This window comes from Harpia harpyja, chromosome 10, assembly GCF_026419915.1.
Source record: "Harpia harpyja isolate bHarHar1 chromosome 10, bHarHar1 primary haplotype, whole genome shotgun sequence".
NCBI classification, from domain to species: Eukaryota; Metazoa; Chordata; class Aves; order Accipitriformes; family Accipitridae; genus Harpia; species Harpia harpyja.
The window spans coordinates 4,328,820-4,354,550 of NC_068949.1; the positions used below are offsets into that span (position 1 = coordinate 4,328,820).

Here is a 25,731-nt window from a genome sequence, read left to right on the forward strand (position 1 = left end):
TCAGCCCGCGGCCAACGGCGCCCCCGGCGGCGGGAGGACCCGCCCCCGGAGCGGACCCGCCCGGCGGCTGCGGCTCCCCTTCCTGTCGTGATAACCCCTGTCGTGAGCAGGGAGGGCTTCAAGCTGCCCGCCTAGGAGCGGGGGGAGCGAAGAGGGGAGCTGTATTTTCGAGAAGAGGTGGCCGAGAGCGCCAGGGCAGTGATAACCGTTCTGGTGCTTTAGGCAGGGGAAGGAAGCCTTTAGTACAAGATAAGCTTGAGCCCTTTCTACCTCTCTCCTGTGACAAAAAAGCTTCAACCCCTAACATTTTTTCCAAATAATAATTCTCTAACACGGGATAATGTGTGTCAGAACAAACGCTATTATTCTAGAAAAAGCTTTTGAGGTCAGTACCTTAAAAAGCAGTGTGCTCAAAATAAAAGTTTGTCATTTAAAAAACACAGATTTTTTTTTTCTTTTTAATTTTGAAAAACGCTGGAATTTGCATCTCACTAGAAAACCAAAAACCACTGCAGGCCCAGAGCTCCGAGGTGTTGAACACCAAGCATTTCTGTCATACAGAAACGGGACTTCAGTTTACCCTTACTGGACCCTAAGCACTACAATTTGCTTTGCTTAATAATTACTCTCAGAGATGCTCTTTCCTCTCCACTTCTTCAGAATGTTCTACAGCTTGCTGGTTAGCCTAAGAGGTGTGCTTCACCTCACCCAAATTCAGACTACACACATAACAGCGTGGAGAAAAAGGATATCATTACCTGGGCCCTGCAAGGAAGGAAGAGCAAAGGGCAAAGGCAGCACAGGGATAGAACACAGCCCATGGTGACAGGGCTGCTTCTTACGTCCGTGATTCCCACCTCTTAAAAGGAAAAAAGGAACCTGTACATTTAAACTTTAAACAGTCCTAATAGGCCCTGATGCTACTAGTCTGGCATAAAACAACTTTTTTTTTTTTTTTTTTTTTTTTTTTTAAGAATCCCAGCAACACATAACACACTAAGGCAGTGCTCAACCTTCGTCTCTGTTTTCGAGCAGTATCAATGACTGTTTCTGCATTGGAAAGCTGTTTTAAAGGCAGCAAGTAGAAAAAGTGGTTCTTTTTACTTTTACAGGATATTCCTTCAATATATATATTCATTAGAATGCAAGAGCATTTTAGAGAACCACATCTCAATTTTGTTTGGGACTACCAGATCAAAACATTGTTTAAGGTGTAGATCTCTGCTCAATCTAATTTTTACCATGCAACACGAGAGGATGCATTTTAGAAGTAGATGAGGAAATACAGGATTATTCTGGTGCCTGTTTCTCGTGCAACTTTGTGGAGGGATGGCAATACCTCTTATTTATTTAGTAACTTTTTAACAGCATGCAGATTCTTTCCTGGATAAGCATAAATTGGTGTAAGAAAATAGATAAGCTAAATCTTAAGACTTTTGTACATATAGATCCTAAACACAGAAACAAACCCACTTTTCTATACAAGGATATGTTATTCCAAAATCTGAAATTCTGACATCATTACTGTAATATGAGTATATTTTACCCTATTTTTTGATCTTTTGAAAGAGTCAGAGCATATACACAGTTGAAGTATATATTTTCACCTGAAAAAGAAGATATCCTGTCAACTATTCAGATTATTTTTGTACTGTTCAAAATATTTGTATTATATAAAGCAAAGTATTACCAAAGTATAAACAACTATAACAAAACCAACATCAAATTTTTATTAATTTCAAACATTACAAAAGTTAGAGAGCAGTTTAAAAAAAGAGTGAAAATGCCCACGTTAGATATCTAGAAGTTTGCCTGCAACTATATGCACACAACTACTTGACATTGATCCAAGAGAAAACAAATACTAATGATTTTGAAGAATGAAAAAAATTGATGTTTCCACCAGCAATCTTGGAAAGAAGCTTCTCAGTAATAGTTTAGAGTACGAGGTAGTATAAAGAAACAACAACAGATCTGTCAAGTAAGGGATATTTTGTATCGTACATATACTACCATCTTTACTAAAAATAGAACCTGAGCATGTAAACTTCTTAATCATCAAGCTGCATCTCTAGTTTTGTTTCTTGGGATTTTTTTTTTTTTTTTTTTTTTTAAGAAAAGACTACAGATCAGATAAACTGAAACTAGAGTTTTACTATGATCTTCGACTGGGCAGCATTTCACTTCAGATTTATCTGCTAAATACATTAGTTCATAAAAGGGAATTAAGTGAATCAACATCACATTTCTCCCAGGTGTACGCAAAATCAAGAGATTAGAAAAGTCATCAAGGGATCCTCATATGAGAGATTAGCCACATTATGTATATAAATACAAAAGACCTTAGTATTTAAAAAAACCAGAAGCTAAAGAAGAACATGAGGCTTTAAGGAAGAAGAAGAAGTTTTTCCTCATTTTTTTTTTCCAAACAGTACAACACCACAGCTTCTTAATTAGGAATTCTAATAAATGGAATTACTGTATGTAAACTACATTTTAAAGTCTTTAAAACCAAACTGTGCCCAGAGAACTATGACTCAATGCAGCATTGGTTTATTCCCTGCTCTTCCTCAAGTGCTTCCCCATTCACTTATGCAGATAACTGTTTATCAAGATAAAAATGAATATAGAAGTAGCTATCCAGTATCTGAAGGAACAGAATACTTCATATTACTGGTTTGTTACAAGTACGCTGGTACCGAAATGACCAGCGTATTAAAGAAATGCCTGCTGTTATTTTACTGAAAGGAAACCTTTAAAATAATTGAATGTGATTTCTGTTTTGGTTTCATTCAGATTAAACAATGCACATCAGCACTCATACCCCACTAACCAGTTATTTACATTAAGCAGCACCAGAATAAAATATACAAATGCCTGTAAAACTCTTCCATCTTCACAATCATAAAATGTTACACTTGTGGATACTTTCATGAGCCCCTGCTGGAAGACTGAAGATGTACCAAGTTAAGGAAGCTTTTTGGTAACATACTGCTTTCACAAAAACACAAAACCTGTTTGAATATGTATTGGTGTTTGCAAAGAGAGCAGCTAACAAGGTCTTTCCTATTTAAATAGGAGATGGAAACAGCCATAGCTAGGGCAAACTCAGTACAATGCCAGAGAGAAAGAAAAAATTAATAAGTCATCTGAAAGTTACACCGTTTTCCATTCTAGCAACATTATTCACGAACCATTCTCTCACCAGATGTGTTTAAATGCATGGTACTTCTGAGGAAAACAATCACAGTGACATTAAGATGCCAAATAACTAGGATGATAAAAAATGCAAAAGCATTAAACATTAAAAATTCAGGCCTCGAAATTAAAATAAATTATGTCAAAGTTGACTTGCAAATCACCATGGACTTTTATTTCTACTTTTGAAGACACTGAATGTTCTACATCCATCCATTATCTTGATTTCAAGTATTTTTTTGGCATATTTAATTGGCACATTTTGTACTGTGTTGCCAGTGTCACAAGTGTAACAAATAATTTAAGATCTTCCCAACCTTATCTCAAATCTCAGGTCGTCAATCTTGCCTTTCCCCTCTCACAAAACAGTGTGGAGAAAAAGGATATCATTGCCTCAGACTGCAAATAGCAGAGTAGCTTCTCTAAAGGAGGATAGCGGCACAGGGATGGAACACAGCCCACCATGATTAGTTTGTGTTTGGCTCTTGTGATAGCAACATTAAGACGTCGCCAGTCCTTCAGGAGGGCGCCAAGCTGTTAGAGACACATAATTTGCTTTTATTTTTCCTACTTAAATTTCAGAATTCAACATAGGTAGATGCATTTTGAAAATGAGGTTTTTAACTATTAAAATTGACTGAAAGTTAATATGACCAACTTACATTTTCATCATTACTGTTCCTAACAAAAGATACAATTATGATACTTTTGTCTCTTCCTTGGTATTTGTCTACTGTGTTGACTTCCACTCTGTTCTCCTTCAATTTTGCCATCAAATCAGTGATTGTTTTTAATTGATGTCTGTATGGTGATATAATGCCAATGTCTGAAGGCTTACAGCCAGCCTGAATGAAGAAGAAAGTGGAAAAGAATTGTCAGTGCAGTTAGCTTGGGATACTTGTTACTGTCAGAAGACCATCAAGGATTTTTTTTTTTTTTTTAAACAGTGATGCAAGATATCGTGTCTACACTAAGTTGCCAATGGAACTGTAGGTATAGCTGGTATTAAGTAAAGAAAATAGAAGGTATTAGTTCCTGCAAGCTCCCAAGGTTCGTCTTAATCTAGCACAAAGACAGATATCCTTGAAATCCTTGTTTTTCTTTCTTTTTCAACCTGTGAGGTAAACATTCAGAATTCATAGTTTGTACTACTCCTGAAGTTGACTGGATGAAATAAGGAAGAAAGGCAAATCCTCTCCCCTCCCTCACAAGAAAGTCCTCATCTCTTAAAAGAATTTGGCATCCAGCTTTTTTTGCATCCCAAATCCAACCAGGCAAGGGACAGGGAACTGAATGCAGACCTCAAGCTCCTCACTATACTGACATGTAGCTAACCTTTAATTTATCCTTAAGGTTATCCCTCAAAGAATATCCCAATACATATCAGTAGCCATTACTATAGCAATGTAAAAATGATTAATTATAAAGCTGTCCCTCCGAACAATGTAATAAAGTAAAAGATACCTTAATAAATAAGGATGTGAGGAAGAGTACTAGTTTAGCTTCTGTCACATTACTTACACCACCTTTTTCTGCATGTTCTGGTGCTGGGACCTTTAAAAAATATAAATGGAAAATAATTACTCTTGCTGTCTACAATAGCATACTATATTCTGATCCCTAACTCACCATACATGTTTTTATAGTAACAGTTTTAATAAAAAAATAAGGCTAAATGCTAAGTTTTACAAAGACCCTATATTGTAACCTCAAAACACTGCATTTGCAAAACAAGTTGAAACAATCTGCTAAAATGAGTTTCTAGTACTAGCAAGTAATCTTAAGAAACTGCCAAAGCTTGATCATCTGACTTTACAGTTCACACAGTATACATCATATGAAAAAAATGGTCATTTCCCAGCCTGACAAGGTAAAAGAACAAGCTATATTCTACATGGGACTTTTGTTTTAAGGCTTTCCATACAACAAAGTTTACAGTGAATTTTCCCCATCCCCATAGCAGAAAGGATTATTTTTTTTTTTTAATGTTTGAAAACCTATATTTAAAACTACAGGAAGAACTATCCAAAATGGTAATGTTAAATTTAACTTCCAAGTTAAAAAAACCAACAAAATAAGTATTTACTGAATTTACCATTTCTTAACTATTAACTCCCTTTCCCTGCATCATGTATGAATGATACTAGTAAGCCAGGAACAAGCTTGGAATGTAAACTCTTACCATTTTGGTATCACACTTTTATAATTTATTCTCTTTGCTTAGCTCTTGCCTTCTCTAAGGTTTAAGTAGTATCATTAACAATAAGCCTGTCCCTAATGTTATCCTTCTAGTAAACTGGCACGCAGCTAAACAACTGGGGTCAAGTAGCAAACTTCTTTGTTTAAGAACAGTCTAAAACTCAGCATACACTAAATCTGCCTCTGCTTTCCAGCTCTGAATTCCATTTACTACCTTATTCATTTACTGCCATTTATTACTTTACCCATTCCACTACTTGCCTCTGTTACAAGTGTCATACATCAACTTTGTTTTCTTAGATGCCACTTTTTTCAGTTTTCCTTCTAAATTTTTATGATAGCATTACCACTTAAAATGGGAGGTGGTATAGTCTGACTTAAAGCAACACTCACAGAATCATATTACAACTAGTTTTGCTTCTCCAAACAACCACCCCAATATCATCTGAATGGCTGAATTTGGAGATCACTACATTTAACATGTGGGTAAAGTAATACACAGTTAATATTTGTAAGAGTATTTCAGGTAAGCGGTATCTGCTTGCTAGAGCAGTACCACTGCACGTGTATAGAATCTGACAGTGTACAATATGCATCAAAAGCTTCACAAGTCCAAGAACTCAACTGACTGGGTAGCTCATTAAGTGTAATCTATGTTCAATGCCTAGCACACTAAATGAACAAAAAAGTTAAGAGATTGGCAAACCCATATGTGACACTGCAACTCTATATAGAGGTCTTCTCGAGGCAGCACATGTGTGTGTATATACACACACACACACATATATATACATATATAAAAATACTAGGCTACTGCATCCATGAGTTTATTTTAGGACTCCAGCCACATGCAAAAAAAGTAGTCTGTATTGCATTGCTTAAATAGAGTACTACATACTTCAGCAAGAATCCAATTTTTCTGCAACATGTCCTCCAAGCTTCTTTTACCTGACATAGTGTGTTATCAGTATGTTGCATAGATTATAGAAGCAGAAGATATTTTCCTTCATATTAGAAGATTCCATTGCCTTTTCCAAAACAGCAGTTTCTCCATAGCTTGTGTCTCAACAGCTACACAGCTTAGTACTTACTGTAAGCTAACTTGTTTTTACATTGCCATCATGTACTCAGTCTAACTGTTGTTATGACCTGTCATATCACAACAGAATTAAGAGCTATACTGTTACAGCTGTGCTGTTTTCGTGTTTTTTTGTTTAAATCCACTATTCTGAAAACATCACACCTAAGAAGCCTCCAAACTTGCATGTGCTCAAGTTTCTTCAAGCAGAAGAGCACTGTTTTAGTGGCAGTTGGTTTCAATCCACACTAGCATTAGTATAGCCAAAAACTATACAGAAACTATGTTAGGGGAAAAAAGTTCTAAAAGCTAGGTCATGCTTATGATAACACATGCTTACCTTTATACTTGTTGTGTTTGCATAGTACACCAAAAAAAAAAAAAAACCCAACAAAACCAACTTTGGCCTAGAATTACTCAGAAGACTGGCATTAAATCAAGGATATAATTTTTCAATGTTCAGACCCAAGCTGTCAGAGGAAGTGCAGACTGACACAGGGTTTGGCAGAAAAGGAACAAATAGATTTTCGATTACTATCACAAATATGTCACATTATTAAACAGAAAACAATAGAGATTTTTTTAGTTTTTTAAAAAGTTAGCATAATAAATGCAAGCTTCCTCATGGTGTCATGTAATATTTTTTCCTCTCCTTTCTCCCTGTTTGTATCCCCCCCAAGTATGTTTCTTCAGAAGCTTTTCTTGGTTACACTACGAACAGTATACAGGGAAAAAAACACTATAAAGTCAAAGAAAACAAAATGCTGGTTTTGTTTGGTTTTGTGTTTGGTGGGGGGGTTTGGGTTGGGTTTTGGGTTTTTTCCTTTATGACTACCACAATACATGTAGTTTTGACAGGAAGTCCATAAAGAGATATGACATTATAGCCTAAAGTCTTAACAAAACCAGGAATATATTGGAAAGTGAAACTTTCCTGCAGGTTCTACAAACCAAACAGCTGTCATACTCAAGATGGGCTTTCTAGGGAAGAAAGAAATTAAAATGGAACAGAAACTCTAGCTTTCACATTACCAATTTGGTATGATTAATAGATAAACAACATATCAGCCAGTTTCCTATTTGGAACAAACCTCTACCCTGGGACCAACTCTCTACTTTTCTGTGAAAGGGACAGCAGCTATTGAGGCGTTCCTGGAAAAGGTCCCCCCGTTTAGTTTAGGCATTTTTAGAAATTTCTCTAAGTCACTAAAAAGAAACACAGTGTTTCTTTTTAGATTATTGAAGAGATTCTATCAGAATTGTTATAAAAAAAAAATGAATCGTGTAGAATGCCCTGGAAAGCACAGAAAGAGATTAGAGAGTTCTTTCCAGGGTCATCATAAAAGATCATCAGTTGATACAATTATTGGCAAAACACGGTATTAATAGGAATCAACATAAAACCTGGAAGGAAGATAGACTCAAATCTTCATAATCCAGTCACTAACTACAGTGACAGCAAGTACTAGAGACCACAAATATGTACTAATTTATTAATATGTTTCCACATGCATTTAAACTCTTCCTCATTTTACCTAGAAGTCAGTTTCTTTGCACACTTCTTACCCACTCTAGAGTTTTTTTTTTCTGGCAAAAATTTGAGTCTCCATGAAAGGACACACCTAAACCAACTTACTCCTCCCTCATACTTGAGTGTATAGAACATCTGCAATATTCAATGGAGAATTACAATTATTCCTGCCACTGGCACACAGCTTAGACACCACTGACCCTCAGCTGCTGGAAATGAGGTCATTCTACGGTTGCAAGGGCATACAGTATGGCTACACACTTTGAGCTACACTGTGTACATGAGAACAAAGTTTATAGTACATTCAAAATTTTCTGAAATATTATCCAAATTAAACCTTTCAGCTGCTCTTAGATGCAATGTTTCCAGCAGCAGTTGTACCAGCCCAATTAATCAGCTATACTAACAACATTTTTGCATGTTGCACATTCTACATGTAACTAGACCATTTTTTAAAGTTACATATTTTACCCTACCTAAGTTGTATGAAGTTTTACATATTGACTGTGTTGAGAACTTGCATCAGAAATACAATTTTGAAAGGAGAACATAACAAGCTTTACCTTCTCTGTATTCAGAAAACACACAGGTGTGTCTGGATCAAGTACTTCTTTCAACCATGTTTTTGAAGCATCTGCAAGCTCCAGTTTCAATTTTTTTAGGTTGGGCAAGTTAACAGTGGCATTTGACACCTTCTCTGAGCCACATTCCAGTCTGCCTTCATACACTAACATGTTACTCAGTGACATTATTTTACTAAAGATTTAAAAAAAAAAAAAAAAGGAGAAAAGGCATCAAATCTTGCAGTTTCAATCCCACATTACAACCCCAATGTAATAAATAAAAGTTTAAAATACCTATTCATTCTGTATTGCACAGTTAATTGGACAACAGCATTTTGGTTTTGTTCCAACCTTTTAAATAAGCTTTCACTCATGCCAAGATCTCTGTTACAAAACAAAAAACCAAAAATGTGTCAGTCAAAACATTGCAGGAGCCTTCCCAGAAATCATGTTGCTAATACCTGTTCAGCAGCATTTTATCTTACCTTGCTTCTGTATTGAGTACAAGTGGAGGCAGCTGCTGATGATCCCCTACCAGCACAAACCTTTTGGAGCAGAACAGGGGGCCCAGGCAGATGAGCTGGCTTATTTGGGAAGCTTCATCAACTATACAGAAATCAAACTGCTTCTGAACAAAGATGGGGTGATTTACTCCCATGCAAGACGTTGCTACCACTGGCTGAAAATTGAGACACACTTTAAGAATAAGATACATCTTATATCCTTTAGCACTACATTTTCCAGGTTAAAAGAAAAAACAGTATTTTGCATTAAACTAAACTAAAATGTAAAATAAAAGAAGTCAAATTATTAATCCTCAAAATCAAACCAGCACACCTTACATACTTATTGGCCTCACATAGTACTGCATTGATTGCAAGTGACAAACAAAAAAGAGTTTTTAGAGCAGACTGTAGCAAATAACTTGTTCCTGCCATGTGTTCAGAGTGATATCAGGTTCTATGCATATACAATTCATGCTGAAATGACTAATGTAGAAAAGTACATGTCTTGTTTTGTTTGTTTTTAATTCCAAAGGGAAGATAAAACAGCAGCACAGTTCTTCCCACCACTGTGCTTCCACTGCAATCCAGAATGACTAAGATATGAAACATTAAGTCACTTCCCTTATAACTTCAGTCATTCCCTTGCAATGCTTATCAAGAAAAAAGTAAATGGCAGCTTTTGCAAAGTTAGCATTTATTCCAACTACCATGAAGCTTCAATTTTTTTCAACGAGTTTAATTTAAAGCTGCCACTGACTCAGTTTACCCAGCTCCCATTATGGTTTGCATTAATAGTCACACAGGCAGCAGTAATCTTTCAACCAAAAATGAGTGTTTGGCCAGGTCAGGTCCACAGCACACCACTTCCTCTTCCCCATCTGCTGATTGTACCAATGGCACAAGGAGCACAAGTGGGAGGGAAAAAGGGACAAACAGCAGCAATACATGAATAAAGATAGAGGAGGTTGCAGCAGGTAATCACCACCACACACACACACAAGATCGCAGATAAAAGCATTGGAGTCTTTGGGACTTATTAATTACAATGATAATTTACTTTGTGTGGACATAAACAATGCTTTTCAACTTTCAGACTGTTATATGTTGGTCATTATTGGCTATAAAGAAACTGAAGCGATGCAGAGATTGAGTATCTTTTCCAGTTCAGATTTCTTACAGCAGTAACACACTCTTGGGATAGGTTCCTTCTCCACATCATCCAACCAACCAGAATACTACTGTAATTATTCTTCATAATTTGCAGGGCTAATAAAAAACACTTTTCTCACCTGACTGTTATAGACTTCTTCCAATTCTGTTACAGATTTAATTGATTTGGACCTGCAAATTTCTTCTTCTGTAAATTTCTGTATATCTGGATGAACCTTCTGAGCTCGCCCCAAGCGCAAGAAACCAACTTTGAATTTGGCTAGCTTTAGCAGGATATTGTCTACAGCAGTGTGTGTAAAACTAGTCAGAAGAACACTGAAGCCACAGGCAGAAAGAATTCTCACCTAATGAGTGGCAATGGGAAGGAAAAGAAAAAGTTATTAGCTCATATACAGGAATCAGCAATCTTATGTTTGACTAGGTGAAAAACACAAGAAGTTTTGGAGGGAACCACTAACAAGTATGACTTCATTTATATCAGTCTTTCTGGTAAGGTCTGCCAGTTAGCTATTGTCAAAGCAATATGGGCAATAGACCTGATGGGTCTCATAAACAGCAGGCTTACTCTGCATGCTGCAAACAGTGAGAGCTAAGAACATCCATGCACACTTGCAAATTGCACTGAAGAGAAGGAGCTGCACTCTAGAGATCCGCACTTTAAGAACAAGTCATGCAGCCCATTCCCACAAACACTGTTCTCCATGACAATTTAGCCACAACAGATTCAGTGGAATGAGCTGATCTGACAATAGCAGCAGCTGCTTGCTCTCCAGGCTCCTCTTTCCCCATGAGTTGATGACAACTGGAAGTGAGATGACACTGCTATTTCAAGAAAAACTCACTCAGCCCAGAGCCTGAATCCAGCATGCTCCTACAGTCCATTCCTGTCAAAAGAGAACCACCAACTAGAGGAGACGGCTAGCAGGCTGCTCATAGCTTCAGCACCATGGCTTGATACAATTTACAGTGGACAAGTTACTGACTTCCCCAAGGAGTCTGGTTTTTGAGCTGTAACTTAGGATTTCAGGACTTGCTGACATTTGCAGCCAATGAATTTTAACATTAAAGTATCACAGAAGTGATTAAATATCACACTTCAATCTCCTCCCTCCCACATATATTCCTACACAAGCAAAAGGGAATCCTACTCCACAAAATACATTTTTAGTTCTACAAAATATAAGTTCTTAGGTAAAAAAAAAAATGTATTTTCTTCTTTGAAGTTATGCAGATACCAGCAGACTAAGTCATGACAATTAATTTTGGACAGTATGCTTTATACACACTTTGTTTAATGCCATCCTCTAAATATCACAAAAAAATTTAAACATCAAGGTACATGATCTTACTAGAGCGCATATCGTAGTAGTTTTTCCTGTTCCAGGCATACCCACAATAAGTGTGTAGTCTTTTGAAAGTAGCACTTGTTTCATTGCCTGTTTCTGAGGCTTATTTAGACCTTTAAGAAGAAAAACAAAAATGAAATGTCTACACTTCATAATCATTGTAATAATTTCTAAAGTTAATAAAACAAAACTATATTTCCTTCTCCACTAAAGCCCTTAAAGAAAAGAATTGAGCAGAGTAATTCTGTACGTTCTAATGAAGTAATGATATTAAACATAATACACAAGACACGTAGTACAGGGTCTGCACTACAGTCTGAGAAATAAATCACTGAAGACATTTTTATTCCTAGACCTTTTGTGACTTTTTTCTAATATCCTAAATGACCACCTCCATATGATATTGTGTATGGGCATCTCTATTTTATCATACCCAATTTCATGTTCAAACATACAGCTCACAACAAAGGGAAATGAGTTGCACATGTAGCATCATCTTGTTTAGAAGAAACGTTACATCAGAGCTCTTTTTCCCCAGTCTGATGCAAATAAGCAGCACGTTACAGCTATTTGGACTGGGCAAAGCTCAAGCAGAAAAATAAGTCTTCAGACTGAGGTTTTATAAAAAGGTCTATTTGCTCTAAGAGAATTCAGTTGAATTTCTGTTTTTACAGACAGCTCTGTCAGAGAACAAATATTTTCACTAAATGAGACACTGCCACACACCTAAACAAATTTTGTTTTTAAGAAAAAAAGGGGAAAAAAAGGTGCCACAAAGCATCACACACTACAGAGCAGCCAGAAAGTCAGCAAAAGTGATTATACAAGTGAATGCTTACACCAAAGCCCTCTTTCCACTCCCTCAAAGTCTGCTTCCTCTATCCCAAGAGCCTTCCCTGTTCCTTCCTTTTGTAAAGATTAGAGAGGTAATGATAGGCACTCTGAAACTGCAAGCTGCAGCAACTAACAAAAATAAAATAAAGTTGTAAACAAATATCTGGTCAGGTCTTCCAACTAGTTTAAGAATAATTTAATCACAGGAAGATATGCAAGGTTAGAACTTGTTTTTAATTTTTAAGAAGAAAACCAGCACTAGACCCCAAAGTAGGAAAAAAAACTCTTATATTTTGTGTGATAAATGCTTTGGCTATAGAGATGTACTACTAAACAGAGGATTTCGGGGAAAGCCTCTTTGTACCCTTTAAAATATTTGCAACAGTTTCCTTTGCTTCTGGAGGAAGGACAGAGCTCAAATGCTGAATAAAACGTGGTTTGTGGAAGTCAATTATCAAGTTGCGGAGTCTTTCACTGTGGATTAAAAAAAAAAAAAAAACACCACGACGAGTTACCAGCTGAGAAACTTTATCTGAAAATATTGAAAGTTTGAAATTAATTTAATTTTTCATACCTGACTGGGGAATCTTTCATCAATTTCGAAAGGTTTTCAAAAGGGACTCCTATACCAAAATCTCCTTCTTCGTGATCCAACCTAAATATGGTGTTCCTGGGGAGCTTTGACAAATTCCTGAAGGATGACAGTAACGTGGACAAAATAATCCTGTTTACAAGCAGCATGTTGATGATTAAAGACTTATTACTAAGTGTTAAGTGATATCTTCCAGAGGTCCCAGAGCAAAGCAATAGCTAGAAGAAACATACTATTAACTGATCTAAATAAAACATGATCAAAGCCCAATTTAAAGACAATGTAGTCTGAATAACGAAAGTTACTATTAACACAGTAATCACTGTATCCATATAGTCTCATGTTGGAGACATAAGTAAATGGAGTTTGCAAGCATGCTTTCATTCAAACAATCTAGTTAGACAGGCATACATGCTGACCAAGTATTGATATTTTTAATCAAGGTAAGAGAATTTCTGAAGGGTACTTCCCCACACCCAATAAGAAGAGTCAGAACACATCAGAGCTTTTTGGACACCTAAAAGTACCCTTCCTGAAGCCAGTATCAGAGTGTCTTCAAACAGATATTTTTCCATTTGTTCTATTACCTGCCCAACAAACAGGAGACTTTTGTCACACTGACTTCTCTAACATAGCCAGTAGCCAAACCAAGTAAACCATTTTCCTGTCCACTCACAACCACTCGATCACCAACCAACAGGTTTGTTCTAGGTATGGCACCATTTCTACGTTGGAAAAAATGTAGATACTGTCCGTCGGAAATTTCCTGCACTTCATTAACTCTGATCAGGTTTCCAACACAATCTCCAGCCTTCTCTCTGAAGATATTAGAAAAAGAAATATATTTTAATATAGTATTTCTCTTACAGAGAGGATCTTAAAAAAAACCAACTAAACAAAAAAAACCAACCCACAAGTAAAAAAAACTATACCACCCACAACCAACCACCAAAACCAATATACAAAAAAAAAAAAAACAAACCACCAAAATCCCCAAAGCAACAAAAATACCAACAACCCAACAAGAACGAGGAAGATTAAACAGTCACTTTACAATAGCCACTTTGACCACAAAAGGATTGTAAAAATATGTAGAACCCTTGTACTTGTTCCAAGAACAGACTCTAACGTTTAGCCTACAGTTATCTATAACTTCCTGTTAAAAACTGACTACTGATCGGATGTCTGGATCCATTTCAGTAAGATGTTCCATATTTGCTTATGGAGTTCCTTGTTTCACTTAAAACAACTCAGCTACATTTCGTTTCTACAGATGCCTTGAAATGGGCCTACAAACCACCCATTATTTTTTCCACAGCTGCTGGACTAGGTGATCTATAACAACATGCTACTTCAGCCAACAAGAGCCCTTAGTCTGCTTTTATCCACGTTCATAGCCACACCTAGGAGTATGGTCTAAAACACATCATTGTTTGTCAAGTAAACCCTCAGGAAACCAGCGCAATGAGCTGGGCTCACAGTCAGCACCCAGCCTCAGCCCCCAGAGACACAAACAAAACAGAATTACACCACTTCTGCTACTGAAGACTGAGGCTGCGGTTTGCTGCTTCCTATGTGTCACTTAACAACAACAAAAAACCAAATATCACATTGCAAATACAAAAACAGTAAATTAGGCTAATGTGTCCATTAGGTCACATCTCACAAAAACCTACCTATGCAAATAGCATATTTGACTATTTCTACAAGCACTAGAAAACATCTAGTTTTCCTTGTAGTGAAAACACAAGTTGGCAATGCCTCATTTCCAGTTACTGAAGGGAGCATCATTTGTACCAGGTTAGAAATTACATCTTACCTTTCCGAAGAAGGTATCATCCATATATCTTTATATCCCTTTTTACCCTCTCCACTTTGCAGCTCCAAGGTTAACATTAGGTACCACAGGCTGAAATACTCTAAGTGGGAAGGTTTCAGGTGCTGGGTCTCTCTTTCAATAATGGGTACCATAGCAGGAGGAAGAGACACACTGGCCATCTTTTGTTCTACAGCTCTAGTAGACCCAAACACAGGAAACAGTCAACTTCTATCTTCTTTTTCTTGCAAGTCTATATGTACATAATGCCAATCTAAATATATACTGTAACATACCAGGTAGACTAATCTATCGTCACTGAAGTAAAGTTGAATCTGTATCCTTTGTTCATATAAACAATCTCATATTAGTAACTTTACATCATCTCTGATTCTGAATTATTAAGGACAATAAGTTAGTCAAAGACCAATTAAAGACATTTCAAAGATGGTACTGTATAAATTTAGATAGTTGATCTTTTGTTCCTTTTTTTGTAACATATGAATACTACACTGAGATTTAGCTAAGCAAAGGGGATTTAATAGTTAATGCACAAGCAGACTTCAAGTCAATTTATCTCAAAACTAAATATCAATAGACATTATACCTAATCACATATACAAAATGCAACCAAAGAGAAAATTTAATTCAGAAGCGAATAGCTACCCAGTTAGTAATAATCCTGTTGCTGTAACAACTGAATATTAGAAGTAGTATTTCACAAAAACTAGTTTACAAAAACATATCATGTACGCCCACAAAGCTAGCTCCCTCAACATACACTTTTACCCCTACAATTTTAAAAGCAATCAGGCATTATATTTACACAGGATCACCCCAAAAGCTCTCATGTTTTAACATCTCATTTGATCTCTTCAGTATACAATTTTGGTTCTGTTTTTTGTGCAGCATAAAGACAAGATTAAAACTTTTAACAGTTTTTAAAACAATTCAATAACTTTATGTGAAAATTTATCAAATATTTGCTCATGACTTCTCTTTAACAGGAGATACAATAACACTTTGGCAGAGTAGTATCAATGTATCATCACTTGTGTGACACCCTACAGGGAAACAATCTTCTACAGAGTCAAAGTGAAAGAGTTGTTGTCCAGCCATAATTCAGACTCAAGACTGCCCATTTCAAAGAGTTGCAAGCATATAGCTTTTTAAAAATAATAATTATTATTAACTTAGATATAACAGAACTATGTTATTGTCATCAAATATTTTGTTGAGACTTATCTCAAATTTTGTCTTGCAGAAAGCGTACCTGAGCAAACACATTAAGTCTCTGCGAGATCAGGGACTAGCACTACAAAAATTGCAGTGAAGTCTATGGAACATTCTTTTAGGGTGCATGAGTCCTCAATAAAGAAATAAGAAACTGTGAGCCACAAAAATGAAATCACAGTATCCAAAGCTACAATTATTCAAGCTTATTTAAAAAACACAAGTCACACTTCCTTTTACCTGCTGTATAGAAAGCAATTGTGTATTTGGGAGCAATATTTACAGGCTTGACTGTCATCAATTACAGGCGGCAAAGCAGCAAGCTGTGAATGCTGTCTTCCCACAGCAGATTTATATGTACTATGCGTTAAGTAGAAGGCCACGTGGTTTCTTAACTTCATTAATTCTGTCAAGAAAAGAACAAACTAAGCTGATGTTTTGGGGTTTGTTTGTAACAATATCTAACTCAAAAGTAACTAGCCATCAACTTTTTAGTCAGCTAAGAAGTGAGTATTCATATAGCAAAGTCCCATTGGAGTATTAATAAAACAATTAAGTTTTTAACATAAGCTTATTGGAATTAGTAACATTATAACAAGTGATACATAGAATCATAGAATCATTTCGGTTGGAAAAGACCTTCAAGATCATCGAGTCCAACCATTAACCATGCCCCCTAAACCATGCCCTGGAGTACCCTGTCCACTCGCTTTTTGAATACCTCCAGGGATGGTGAATCAACCACTTCCCTGGGCAGCCCATTCCAATGTTTGACAACCCTCTCCGTAAAAAAAATTTTTCCTAATATCTAACCTAAATCTCCCTTGCCTCAACTTGAGGCCATTTCCTCTTGTCCTATCTCCAGACACCTGACAGAAGAGACCAACACCCACCTCACTACAACCCCCTTTCAGGTAGTTGTAGAGAGTGATAAGGTCTCCCCTCAGCCTCCTCTTTTCTAGACTGAACAACCCCAGATCCCTCAGCCGCTCCTCATAAGACTTGTGCTCAAGGCCCCTCACCAACTTGGTTACCCTTCTCTGGACACGCTCTAGCGGCTCAATGTCTTTCATGTAGTGAGGGGCCCAAAACTGAACACAGTACTCGAGGTGCGGCCTCACCAGTGCTGAGTACAGGGGAACAACCACCTCCCTGTTCCTGCTGGCCACACTGTTCCTGATACAGGCTAGGATACATCCCTAAGTACAGATATGTTCATGACAGTAAACCTTACAATTATTACTAAAATGTTTCATTTTAATTAAGATAATTACAGTTTCTGGAGAAGGGGAACAACTTTACCTCTTCGGTCCATGCGAGCTCCAGAAACAGGGTACATAGTACCAGTTTTAAGATAAAGAAGAAATCCAGCTTCAGGATCTACTCTCCGTTCTAAATTCAACAATGTATACAGAATAACCTGCAAACATTATATATAAGCATATTACAACGTATTAAAACCAAAATACATTATAAGCTGTATTTATTTTTTCCATAATTTATATGGTTAAGCAGCCACTACTATCACAAGTAATCTAGAAGCCATAAGTAGTAAGCACCTGACCAAGGATTTCAACTAAAAGGCACCTTCCTTAATAAAAGCTTGTAAAAAGGCTACTACCTCTAGATCAGGCCAGCTATCTGGAAAGATTTACGACATTAATTCCTGAAGCAGTTTGCCTCACCCTAATACTTGAATGTACTAAGGAGAGACTAAAGAACAGATATGTCAGGATAAAAACTATAAATGTCTTTGAAAGTGGTAAATGTATATAATTCTCACTCCTCGGTTCACTTCCATTTTATATCAGCAGCTTTGGGCATGCCAGGATCAGCCATCCATAAATCTAGATTATACCACATACAAAGTGTTTCACACTCATAAGACAAAAGAGGTCATCTGATAAAATAAAAAAAAGTATACATAGCCACTGATAGTGAAATTAGACATTTGGTTTTTGTACCTGACTTCTGTGCTCTATGGAATTAGATTCCTTGCCAGACTTGAGCTCTAACGGCATTATCCTAGACTGTACTCCAGACTGGCGATGGATTTTCACCCTGGCTGTAACATCAATCTTTCCCTTCAACCCAAACCTGGGAGACCAGATATTCTCTTCAATGTCTAAGATATCTACAATCTCTACCTTAGAAGAGAAATCTTCTGGTTTTTCACCACTTGACCTAGGAAGAAAATTAAGTCAGACGTTAACAATTTCCCTTAATTCTTAATATTTAAATATTAAAATGTGTTGTAATTAAATATTTAATATTTTTGCATTATAGGCACTCTTTAAGCACTAACTTTAGAAATAAAGTGCATCAAGTCTTACTCAAACTATCTTCCCATTAACAGAGAAAGCATCATATAAGAAAGTTACTTTAAATTGCACATGGGCATGTGGTTTTGCTATTCACCTAAATTTCAATGTTAAAAAGAATCTTAAACTGTTTTTAATAGTTTTTGGTCTTTTCTGAATAACCACACTCTAAAACACTTTGTTTCTTCAAAAAGTTTAATGATACACACTGGAAAGTAGCATATAGATTTTACTCAGACTTGCCATTTCACTGCAACTTTAACACGCTATGGCTATTACAATTAACAGCAAGAAGCCATAGACAAGAAGAGTGCAGCAGCAGTTGAGTAAAATCACCATTTCACTGACAAACTGTTATCTTAGTGAAGAATTACATTTGATTAATAAATAGTTTCACATTCTGATTTGTAGTCTTGCACATATTTACAGTAACTTCTGGATTAGTCAGTAGATCAAAGATGCTTGCTTTTCTAATTAGTAAAATTTCTACTTTGTACTACACTGTTTACAAGGATTTTAAGACCAATAACATGTTTATGTCCATTCACCCTCAAGTCTTAATGTCTTCCCCAGTACTCACAATGAAGGCTAAACATGCAGCTCTCAAGATTAGCTATTTTGGCAGTGAGGCCATGAATTAGCTCCATATCACTGAACAGATTTGCATAAAAACTGTTGTTCTAAAAATTAGAAGTGAACCAAACAAGATACACAATGTAGAAAGGTTTTAGCTTTCAATTCTGGCTTCTTACAGTTTTAGTTGCATTTTATTTTGGTTAGCTGGATTGTGCATGAAGTCTTCCACCCATTTGAAAAACGATGGCAAATATTCTTCCACTTCCTGCATTACTTCTGTTTGTTTCACATTTAAGTGATACCTAAAAAATAAAGCCATGCACTTTCAGGAGACAGAAATATTAGATTTGCTGCTGGTACCAACACGATTTTGCCTCAAGTAGCAACAACATTAATGGAAATAACTGTCAAGTTTTAATAAACTTCTATAAATTGTACATACTGACAGATTCATTAAGGTTCAACTCAATTAATTCATAAAACTATAACTGAACGTCCGTTATAAGAGATGGAATACACTACATTCATTTCTGATGTAGTTTTTGAAACAACGGGTGTAGCACAATGGAAGCATCAGCACTGTAGATGTGATGAAACAAAACTAATGGTTAGACTGCAAGAAAGGAGCACCAGAGTCATGAATTTTAAAATGGCTGTTCCTATGCTCTACACAAAATTGAAAATGTTAAAAAAAACTTAAAAAGACTATTTGCTTTTTGTCTGAATACATTGATCTGCTACTTGTTCTTCACATACATTTTGGCAGGCTTCAGACCATTTTGATTAGAAAGGAATCATGATCCTCTGCAGTTGCTACAGTTACAAATACACAAGAAAGCAGAAGTCTTATTAAACAGAACCTAATCATGTGGCATTAGATAATTCAGTGCTGGCATTCACTGCCAATAATGCCATTATTCTACAGGAACAGAGAAATACAAGTGGGTTTTGCTCAAAAAGGTTCATACAAGTGCAGATGATCACAGCCAGCAGACTTATGTAACTTATTTTTCAGTCCCCACAAATAGTAGCCTACATATGCAAAGAGGAATTGCAAATCAACAGTTTCAGAGAGGCCCAGAGCGACACAAAAGCCTTTAAGTCATCTTAGCAGTCACAATTCAAAATATCTACCTTCATAACAGAACTAGAGTAATAAATCTTGTTACAATTTTAACTTCCAACTCATCTGGGGCTAATGGATACTGACGTTGCCCAACATACAATTTATAATATTCTAGATAAAATAATTTTTTTACGTGACTTGAATTAGATTTTAATCAAGTCTGCAGTAAAATCTTAAAACTGACAGCCATTCATCTTGCCATTTTCTGATGGAAATATGAAGACCATTTATTTGGCTAGTACTTCTATCAGATTTGCCCTGTAACAACTGAGCCATTAAGTAAACCAATAAACAATATGAAAATATCAGACACCTCAATGCTTGGTCAGTCACAAGTTTCTAGTTCATCTCCTGAGGATCTAAATTAATTATGCTCATCACATTTAACTCAGCTTTGGAGATGCCTGGGAATCTAATGTTATAGGCACAAACACTCCAACCTGCTTGGCCTGAAAGAAAAAAAAGCCCCACACATGTAGTTACTCTAGAAGCATAGTTCAGATCTATAGAAGTAGCTCAGCAAGGAAGGCAAATTAAATTACATTATAAAACAAGGAATTATCTTACTAAAAGATACCCAAGTTTCATTAAGTAAGGTCATTTTGCAGAATATTCTCCCGATACTAGCACTACATTTTTTGAATTAGCACTTTATCTGCTAGTTCAAGTGTTCCTACCTTGTCTTTCAAACATAAAAGACACCTGCAATGCTACTTACATTTCTTTGAGATACTTTTGTCCATACACAATTTTATTTGCTAGTTCTTCTACTTTTTCTTGTGCCAAGTTATTCGTTACAGATTGCTGGAAAATTTCATGAAGAATTGTACCAATGAGTGTTTGGCGCGAACCAGAATCTGAGCCCTGCAACAGATGTTACATAAAACATTATATATACACATGAAGATTTACGCCCACTTCATGCCAACTTTTCTATAAAATTTTGGGGTTGTATTTGCTGCACATGATGATAGACTGCACTTATTTAATTGCAAGATCATTAGAGCTTTCACCTCACTAATTAATATCTATTCAAACCTGACTGTGAAAACAGCCAAATTGAAACGTGTCTCTCCTATTGCTTTATGTCTCATTTTTATCCCAACCCTGATAATGTTAGGATACATTCCCTAAGTGATTGACAGGTGAAAAACAAAGGCACAGATTAAAATTAATTTTGAGCAAGTTTTGCCTGTGGGCAGTATTAATAGCAGTATTTCCTAATGCAAATACTTACCTTTACAATCTTACAGATATTATTTTTTGCATGAAGCAGTTTCCTGTGTGTTACCAACTCACACAAAATTATTCCAAGTATCACCAAAATGGCTCAGAAACCCATCTAACCATCACCAGGACTGGGCTCTGTAGACTCATAAGAATTGAAAGTGGTAGTAAGTTATGACCTCTGCATCAGCCACCACCAAACAACTGGAAATTTAATCACCATGGTTTAAGCACTTACTGGTATCTTTCACAGACGTGGCACTTGTGGGTTGCACTCACAACTGGTGGATGGTGTTATCCCAGTGTCAGGACCCTCTGCATTGTCCATTCCAAACAATTAGTTTATTCCCATTACTCCTCTAATGAAGGGCCGATACCATTTCACAGTCTTAATCTCCTGTACTTAATCTTCCTATTTCCGTCACGGGCTCCCAGCTACCCTGTTTACCGCTCCGTGATGATTGCCTTGCCCATTTGGATTTATACTCTTACCACATCTGGAAGTCTTCCTCAACTGAAACTGGCAGCTGTTGCTTCTCTGCCATCCACATATCAGCAAAGACACTACCACAAGAAACTTCCTCTTTCCAAGTTCCAGCAGCTGGATTCAGATTCCAGAGTTAGCCCACACCAATTCTTAACTGAATTGGCTGATTTTTTCAGAGGCTTTTAACTTGGCCAAGTGTGGATATACTTTCATATGGTCGACAAGAGACACATCCCTCACAAAGGATTCAAAACCACACAAAACGTGGCAAGAGATTATCAAAGAGTTGCCAAAATTTTTCTTTGTCCCATTAGCTATATTAAGAATACAGAATTATTTCAGCCACAATTCTAAAAAGAACACAAGAAGTTCAACCAGAGACAGACAGTTTCCACTCTAAATTATTCTGTATTGTAAACATTATGAACAGCTAATAATGACACTTTGCAATACAGCATCTCAGCCAGTTTTAATATTGAGCTAAACCACCAGTCTCAAAGCAACAATAACCCATTAATACTCTTGATGCTCTACACTTACCCTAAACCTTTCACTCAGTACTGCTCTTCTCATACATCGAATACTATTTGATATCGTAGTACCAGAAAGCAGCAGATCTGGGTAAAGAACCAGGTATCCAGACTGTTCATTTATGACCCAGGTACCAGAGCTACACTCCCCTTCTAAGTGAATGATGTCTCCTGGAACAACCGGAACAGACTCCCTGTAATGTAATATATTTGAACAACCATTTGCAAGCTATGGACACAACATATCAGAAATTATACATTAATATGTCAGATTCAACATACTTTGAAACAGGAGGTTATTGTGATTCTTTAAGAAGTTGACCTAAATAAATTCTGAAAGTGAATAAAGGAATTTTTACCAACAAAACTTCAATAGTTTTTAGTACTGGATCATGTATCAGGACAGCCTGAATGTAGGGAAATCCCGTTGACTTCAAGTCATTCCAGACCCATGTCTTGAGCCATTTCAGTATCATTATGTTTTATATTGGCATACTACTTTTTCATTACATGAGATCTACTTTTTTACTTCACAGTTCTACTTGTTTCAGAAGCTCCGCGAAATCTAAAAATATTTTTATTGATTTAGAAATTTCAGAGTTCAAGATCCTTTATATTTTTTCCTTCAAGAAGTGGGAGTCTTATACTTTTCTCCCATCTTTCAGGCTTGCATGTAAAATAAAAAGCAAAGCCAAATGTGTTTCAAAAGACTAAGCTAGTCTTTTCTTCTGTAACACTCCATGCAATGCACAAACACCTAGATTAGAAGCCTATCCATACTTGAAAAAACTTTTGCAGTAGAGCTCAAGCTAAGGTGATTTTAACAGACCGTATAAAACCTCACGTTTTACAGACGTAGGTTTGTACACTTATATGTACATATATGAGGGTACATCATTTAGAAGAACACTTCTAATTGTTGCAAGACAACACTTAAACAAAATAGCCTTCTTCGAGTTTACTGTCTTGCTCTTTGTTAGCACAAAGACAAATTAAAACTTTAAGGTAGCAATATCCCCTCAACACAAGGTACATGACATCAGTTCTCTCAAGATGAATATCCATTACACTAATATACTAATATTACATTAGATAAAGGTTATTTCAGGATTTCGTATCACTTTTAAGACAGTAAAACTCATCTCAAAGGCAACACAAAGAAAACTGACTTAATAAACCAGTATTTCATCCTCTTTTCAGACATCTACATTTCTGTATCCATTACCAGCCATTCCTAAGAATGCACAGCTCTTTATCTTCCAGTGACTGAGATGCTGTAATCGTCAAGTGTTTCTCAGGGTCACTTCCATTTCTCTGTATTACACTGACTTCCAACACACGGTATCTGTTGTTCAACCCATTCCTAAGTATTGTGTCAGGGGAGTCGGTCATTTTCTTCTGAAAACTGAAGTAACAATTCATTAATGCAAAGACATGACACTATTTGAAAAGCAAACAGCCAACCCATATACAAGAAGAGGGAAAGCTTCGAGTATAAACCCAGCTTTAACTCTCTTCAATTTTTATATACATTTAGTGTGGCTTTTTAGTTCTAGACAGGTAGAGTGTAGGAAGTCTCTCTGGTAATGTTTCCACATTGTCTCTTTGGACGACAGGGATGAAAAACAAGCATTTGGACAAACAAGACATAAGCAAAGACACATAAATATTAAGTAAGTTGCTAGTTATTGCAGCTAGTGCTTTCTTTTGGTGCTCATACAGTTGTACTCATATAGAAGTTATTGTAACTGTTCTGCAACCCTGTACTTGTGAGAAAGCTTGTATCTCTTTGAGCTCTGTAAAGCACCTAAGAATTCCCACAATTGCCCAAGTGCATCAAACCAAGAACTAACTTCCCTCCCCGCCCCCCCGCCTTAACCTCAACATCTAGGTAACTAGAAAACTAATATTCAAGGTTCAGCTTTCACCTCGGCAATGGCCAAAATTTCAGACAGAGCAGTCAGGCCAGCCACTCTCCTGACACCGAACGATGCCTGCTAGAGCTCCAGGGCGCAGGCACCGACAGAGCTCGCACCAGGCGCCGTAGCCCGCCCTGCCCAAATACCAGTTCCTCGCTAAGCAGCGGCCGGTTCCTCTCACCGATCGTTCCAGGCAGTCCCGAGCGCTTCCCTACCTCTCCCCCATCCCCGCTCCGGCGGCCCTCAGGACTCCTTCCCGCCTTCCCGCGCCCGCAGCCGGGGAACGGGGGGGGGATGAGAGAGGGACGCGAGGCGCGGGAGTGGACGCTCCACACAGCCCACGCGCCCCGCTTTAAATTTCAAACCCCCCGCGCTCGCGGCCGTCACCGCCCACTTGCTCTTCCCCACTCGGCCGCTACCTCTCCGCCATGAGCAGGTCCTCTGCCGCGCACAGCTCGTCCCCCCCTCAAGCTCCACGGCCCAGCCCGCGACCCTGCTCGGACGCGAACCGCCGGGTGAACGCGGCTCCCCTCAGCCTCAGCCCCGCGCCTCTCAAGCCCGCTCCATCCCGCCAGGGCGCAGGCGCAGTACAGCCGCATTCCCTCGCCCGCCTCCGGGAAAGCCCCGCCCCTCGTCCCTCCCAGCTCGGCCACTGGCGGGGAGAGAGCTAGCGCAGCCAATGGGAGGTGCCGGGAGGGCGGTTCTCCGGTGGGGCGCGCGCTTTCCGTGGGCGGGGAAGGGGCGTTGAAGGCGCGAAGTGGCGCGCGCGCTGTGAGAGAGCCTAACGGTCTCCTGTGGCGGTCGCCGCTGGGCTGGAGAGGGTCGTCCTCAGCCCTACCTGTCGTTTATTTCCACACAGTCAATTGCTGTTACAACCGCGGCCCCTCTTCTGATACCTGTGCGGCAGCGTGAGGTAAAATTAGATGTGCCTTTCGCTCCCAACTGCTTATGGGTGAATCCCTGTGTGAGAGTCGAACTTTTTCTCTGACGAGAACTTGTTACATTCAGTGCTGTTCACTGACCAAGAGAGGCTTTCTGAGGTGATACAGAAGTTTCAGATACACAGATTTCCTTTCTTTGCTTTTTTTTTTGGCCACAAACCCACTACTTCAGCAAAGCATTCTGGATCTGAGACCATCACTTCTAGCAAAGATTGAAGGACACAGGTATTACATCTATTCTTAATACATCAGTATGACTGTTCTGTAGTTTATATGTCAGGGAAATGATGTATTAAGAGTTTGGTCTTGTATCTCTTTAATGTAGCCAAACATTGGGAAACGGTATGAGGCTCTAGTCCTGCAAAGATGACAGTTTTGGCCAATGGTTAGACATCCCAACAGAAGGATCAAAGCTTTAATTTTGAAAGGTGAGAATATACTTAAATTAGCCCCTTTAGTTTTCTTTGGGATAGTCCTGAAATACATGCAGTAAACTTCATCAGTGTCGCTTTCCATTGCAGAACCCCTAATATAAGCT

The 25,731-nt window shown here is 37.7% G+C and overlaps 1 protein-coding gene across 2 annotated transcripts; it reads right to left on the minus strand.

The window, feature by feature from the left end:
- Positions 1-1,709: 1,709 nt before the first annotated feature.
- On the minus strand, positions 1,710-24,780 carry DNA2 (DNA replication helicase/nuclease 2). 2 transcript variants are annotated; one of them, XM_052800047.1, is made up of 21 exons: positions 24,672-24,780; positions 23,559-23,738; positions 22,344-22,527; positions 20,808-20,953; positions 19,140-19,265; positions 18,031-18,250; positions 17,369-17,486; positions 16,307-16,472; positions 14,837-15,031; positions 13,605-13,835; positions 13,000-13,116; positions 12,790-12,899; positions 11,595-11,704; positions 10,365-10,589; positions 9,055-9,248; positions 8,864-8,953; positions 8,570-8,762; positions 4,663-4,752; positions 3,861-4,043; positions 3,586-3,732; positions 1,710-2,959 (listed from the first exon to the last, which is right to left on the minus strand). In XM_052800047.1, the coding sequence occupies exons 1-21, from the start codon at positions 24,680-24,682 to the stop codon at positions 2,903-2,905; spliced, it is 3,093 nt and encodes a 1,030-aa protein (XP_052656007.1). In that variant the 5' UTR covers positions 24,683-24,780; the 3' UTR covers positions 1,710-2,902. The 2 variants fall into 2 exon arrangements, with proteins under 2 accessions (XP_052656007.1, XP_052656006.1); XM_052800046.1 differs by having other exon boundaries at positions 1,710-3,732.
- Positions 24,781-25,731: the final 951 nt, after the last annotated feature.

Bases quoted from the DNA above. Each gene is read 5' to 3' on its own strand.
- DNA2 (XM_052800047.1), bottom strand. The intron at 19,266-20,807 runs GTAAGTAGCATT...TTTATTTTTTAG, and splicing joins CAAAAGTATCTCAAAGAAAT to GTATCACTTAAATGTGAAAC. The intron at 15,032-16,306 runs GTAAAAGGAAGT...TGGGTCTACTAG, and splicing joins AATTGCTTTCTATACAGCAG to AGCTGTAGAACAAAAGATGG.